General features: G+C 62.7%; 2 protein-coding genes across 2 annotated transcripts in view; both read left to right on the top strand.

The window, feature by feature from the left end:
- Positions 1-62: 62 nt before the first annotated feature.
- AMSG_09767 (cyclic nucleotide-binding protein) lies at positions 63-3,550 on the top strand (the record flags this gene model as incomplete). Its single annotated transcript, XM_013898756.1, has 3 exons — positions 63-85; positions 411-489; positions 527-3,550. 3 exons carry the CDS (start codon positions 63-65, stop codon positions 3,485-3,487), a joined length of 3,063 nt encoding a protein of 1,020 aa, XP_013754210.1. The 3' UTR covers positions 3,488-3,550.
- Positions 3,551-3,711: 161 nt separating this feature from the next.
- Positions 3,712-3,951, top strand: part of AMSG_12286 (uncharacterized protein) — a gene marked incomplete at its 5' end in the record, with an annotated part of 7,067 nt that continues 6,827 nt past the window's right edge. Inside the window, one exon of the mRNA XM_013898825.1 lies at positions 3,712-3,724. Coding sequence (XP_013754279.1) covers positions 3,712-3,724 — 13 coding nt within the window. The remainder of the gene's footprint in view (positions 3,725-3,951) is intronic.

Below are 3,951 nucleotides of genomic sequence, written 5' to 3' on the forward strand. Positions count from 1 at the left end.
CCCCACCCACCGACCACGACACCGACCACGAGAGTCACGACAGGCACGAGCACAATCACAGCATGTCACTCAATGACGGGGGAAGGTACATCCGACCAGCTCATCCAGGTCTGCCAAGCCCACCTCTGACACCACCACCACCCCCAGCTGGCTCTGCTCCTGCTCCGCTCCTGCTCCTGCTCCTGACCATGACAGAGGAGATGATGGGCAACAACCAGAGATGCAATCCAATGACATTGATTCTGATGCGCTGGCCTCGCTTCAAAGTCCAGCACAAACATCATCGGCATCGGGTACAAGGCCTGGTGCAGTGTTTGGCACGGTGCCTGCTGTCAACATCATCGCCGACTCGCCCATGAAGCAGGGTGACAGTAGCGATGGCGATGGCTTTCCGGAAGTGACCAATCAAGTTGGCAAGCCGAGGTCTTTGTCGGCGTCAACTGCGTCAATGTCGTCGACGTCATCAGCGTCGTTGATGTCATCGATATCGTCTTCATCGTCGCATCACCACCTGTCAACTCGCCAGCTGCTCCGATCAGCGTCGTTTATCGAGAACAAGCACGCAGATCGGACCCGGACAGCGCTGGAGCTCGGTTCGAGTGCGTCGTCGATGTCTGCTGAGAGCAACGTGCGGTCAGTCTTTTCGACCATCACCGCCATTCCGCGCCTCAAGCGCGGGCTGCGTGGCGGGGGCGGCGGGAGCGACGATGGCGAGAACGGCGCTGCGCCGCATGGGCTACTGGCTCGCGTGGTAGCGAGCGCTGCGTACACGGCCGAGCGACTCAAGTCGAGCGAGTCTGTCGAGCGGCGGGTGTGGGACCTCTTTGTGGCGCTCTTTGTCCTGCACTCTGCCTTTACCCTTCCGCTGCGGCTTGCCTTCCGGTCGACATGGCGCTCGCGACCGTTTCTGGCCACCATGTACACACTCGACTACATCGGCGACTTGCTGTTTTGGATCGACATTGCGCTGCGGTTTCGGACGCCGTTTGTGTACGATGGCGTGCTGGTCACCTCGAGCAAGGCCATCCGGGCCGAGTACCTCTCGTTCTGGTTCTGGTACGACGCCTTTGCCACGCTCCCGTACGGCCTTCTCTCGTGGGTCCCGTATCGGCACGCCCTGCTGCGGCTGCCGCGGCTGCTCCGGCTGGCGCATCTCTCCGAGTACTGGCAGAATTGGCAGCATCGGACGGGCCATCCGTACGTGGTGCGGCTGCTCAATCTCATGACCTGGTTCCTCTTCACCGTCCACTGGCTCGGATGCATGTACATGGCGGTGGCGTACTGGAAGGGCTTTGCCGTCACCTCGTGGGCGGCGCCGGCGGACCTTGAGCACGCCTCGGTCCTCTCGCAGTACTTGTTTACCTTTTTCTGGGCCGCCAACCAGCTCACCAACAAGGGTGGTGGGCCCATCCGCCCAGTCTCTGAGTTTGAGCGCGGCTTTGAGCTTGCTGTCGCTGTCCTCGCTCTCTTTGCCGTCGCCACCATCATCGGTTCCATCTCGCGGGTCATTGCGCAGTCGGACACCAACTACGCCCGCTTCCGCGAACGGCTCGACACCGTCAACATGTTCATGCGGACGAAAGGCATTCCGTCCGAGCTCCAGGAGCGCATCCGCTCGCACTACATCTCCGAGTACGCGCGCCACCGTGGCATCGAGACCACCAACATCCTCTCGGACCTGCCCATCAACCTGCGGACGCGCGTCGCCCTCGTTCTCAATGAGGACATCCTCAAAAAGGTGTTCTTCTTCCAGGCCTCGTCGCGATCGTTTCTTTCTGCGCTCGCACCTTGCCTCCGCTCGCGCGTCTTTGCGCCCGGCGACACCATTGTGACCCAAGGCGACACCGCGGCCAAGGAGATGTACTTTATCGGCTCGGGCTCGGTGAGCGTCATTGTCGACGACTTTGCCGTCGCCACCATGACCGAGGGCGAGTACTTTGGCGAGCTCTCGCTCCTCTCGCACACGCCACGGACCGCGACCGTCACCGCCTCGGGCTTTGTCGAGCTGTACGTCCTCGACCGCCCGGACCTGCTGCGGGTGCTGGAGAGTCACCCCAAGGAGAAGCGGCGGCTGACCCGTGCGGTCAAGGCCCGGCTCGCCGCCGACCTCCTCGCCCACGCCCTCAAGAACGACGCTTTTCCTTCGCGCTTCATCCCGCGCGGCTTTCTCACCGCTGTCGAAGCTCACTTTACCCGTCTTCCGCTCCGCGGCGACGTCACCGACGACCGCACCAAACGTCTCTCGCAAGCAAAGATGGATGAGATCCGTGAGGCCTTTACCCTCTTTGACGTCGACAACTCGGGTGAACTCGACGACGAGGAGCTCAACTTTGCCATCCAGACCCTAGGCTTTGACCCGCACTCGCCCGAGATGATCGAGTGGAAGGCTTCGGTTGACGTCGACGGCTCAGGCTCAGTCGACTTTGGCGAGTTCATGGACATGATGGTGGTGCTCATGGCCGAGTTTTCCGACGACGACTCGTCAAGCTCCACAAGCTCGTCGTCGACCTCGTCCGAGTCGCTCGGCTCGGACTCGGACGCCCGCTACCTGTTTGTGCCTGACTCGCCGGCCGACGCCGTCTACTTTGTCTCGCGCGGCACCGTCGCCATCACTCGCCACAAGCACTCGGCCTACGATGACGGCCAGGCCATCGACGCCTCGGTCGCTGTCTTCCACGCCGGCTCGTTCTTTGGCGCCATCCACGCCGGCACCATGGGCGTCTACGCCAAGGCCATGCCTAAGACCCGCATCCTCTGCTTCTCCGACTCGGCCTACCTTGCCCTCGCCGAAGAGTTCCCGGCCTTCCGCAACTCGCTCCGCACCTTTGTTAAGCGTTTTGCCGACCACAACACCTACTTTGGTGACGCCACGCCGCCACCATCGCCGTCTCTGCAGCCTGCCATCGACGTACCTCCCCCGCACAACTCGGCACCGTCGCTCCCCTCAACTACCCTCGTCGTTGTCCCGCCGGTCGAGCCGTCGAATCCGATGGACGCTCCGAGCTCATCGCAGCAGTCGTTCCCGCCTAACGCGACCGAGCCGCCGCAGCCTGCGCCGCAGCCTGCGCCGCGCCAGCGCCGCAAGTCCATTTCCATGTACGCCCGCAAGGACCAACGCGCAAAGTCGCGGATCAAGCCGACTCTTTTCGCCGTCCTCGACCTGGTCACCGTCGCCGACGCCGGCCGACAGACCACCTCTTCCTCGGGCGCCGTAGCCCGCATCCAGCGTGGCCGCTGCTCAGGCACCCTCTCCGCCGTCGACGCCTTGTCCGCTTCATCGCCGTCCATTCAGACCCTCACCTCGTCCACCACCACCACGTCCAGCGCCAACCCAGTCGCTGACGCCTTTGCCCTTGGTGACATCGAGCTTGCGCAGCTCTTTGCAGGCATCACTCCGCAACAGCTTGGCCTCCTCGGCCGCGGCCTTGACGGTCTCCGCACCCTTGTCACCCGCGAGATGGAGGTTCGCTTGCTCGCCAGCACGTGACTATCGTTGCGCAAACTGTACAACAGTCCACCATCCATGACCATACACACACACGTTACCCTCTGCCACTCCATCACCTCCCCGGGCTCGTCGACTACAGCCATCGACACTGTGACTGGCCATCGTCAAGGTCAGTCGGACCAGAAACGCCATGCCAGTGACCAATGATACCAGCTGCTCTATGACCACCTCTCTCTCCTGTAGGGACGACCACCCTTTCCAGGATGAACGCAGGAGGTATGTTAAGGGGAGAGGCGGTGCGGGGAGGGGGGGGAGGGGAAGGGGAAGGGGGAGGGGAAGGGGAAGGGGAAGGGGAAGGGGGGGGGCACACGCGAACGAACGTTCCAAGGCAATGTGGCAAGCCTGGGAGGGGAGGAGGAGGAGAGGAAAAAGGGGAAGAAGGCAGAGAAGGGGAGGGGGGAGAGAGAGAGAATGTGGGAAGGGGGGGGGGGGGGGGGGGTATA

The sequence above is a fragment of the Thecamonas trahens genome, assembly GCF_000142905.1.
Source record: "Thecamonas trahens ATCC 50062 unplaced genomic scaffold supercont1.51, whole genome shotgun sequence".
Lineage (NCBI taxonomy): Eukaryota > Apusomonadida > Apusomonadidae > Thecamonas > Thecamonas trahens.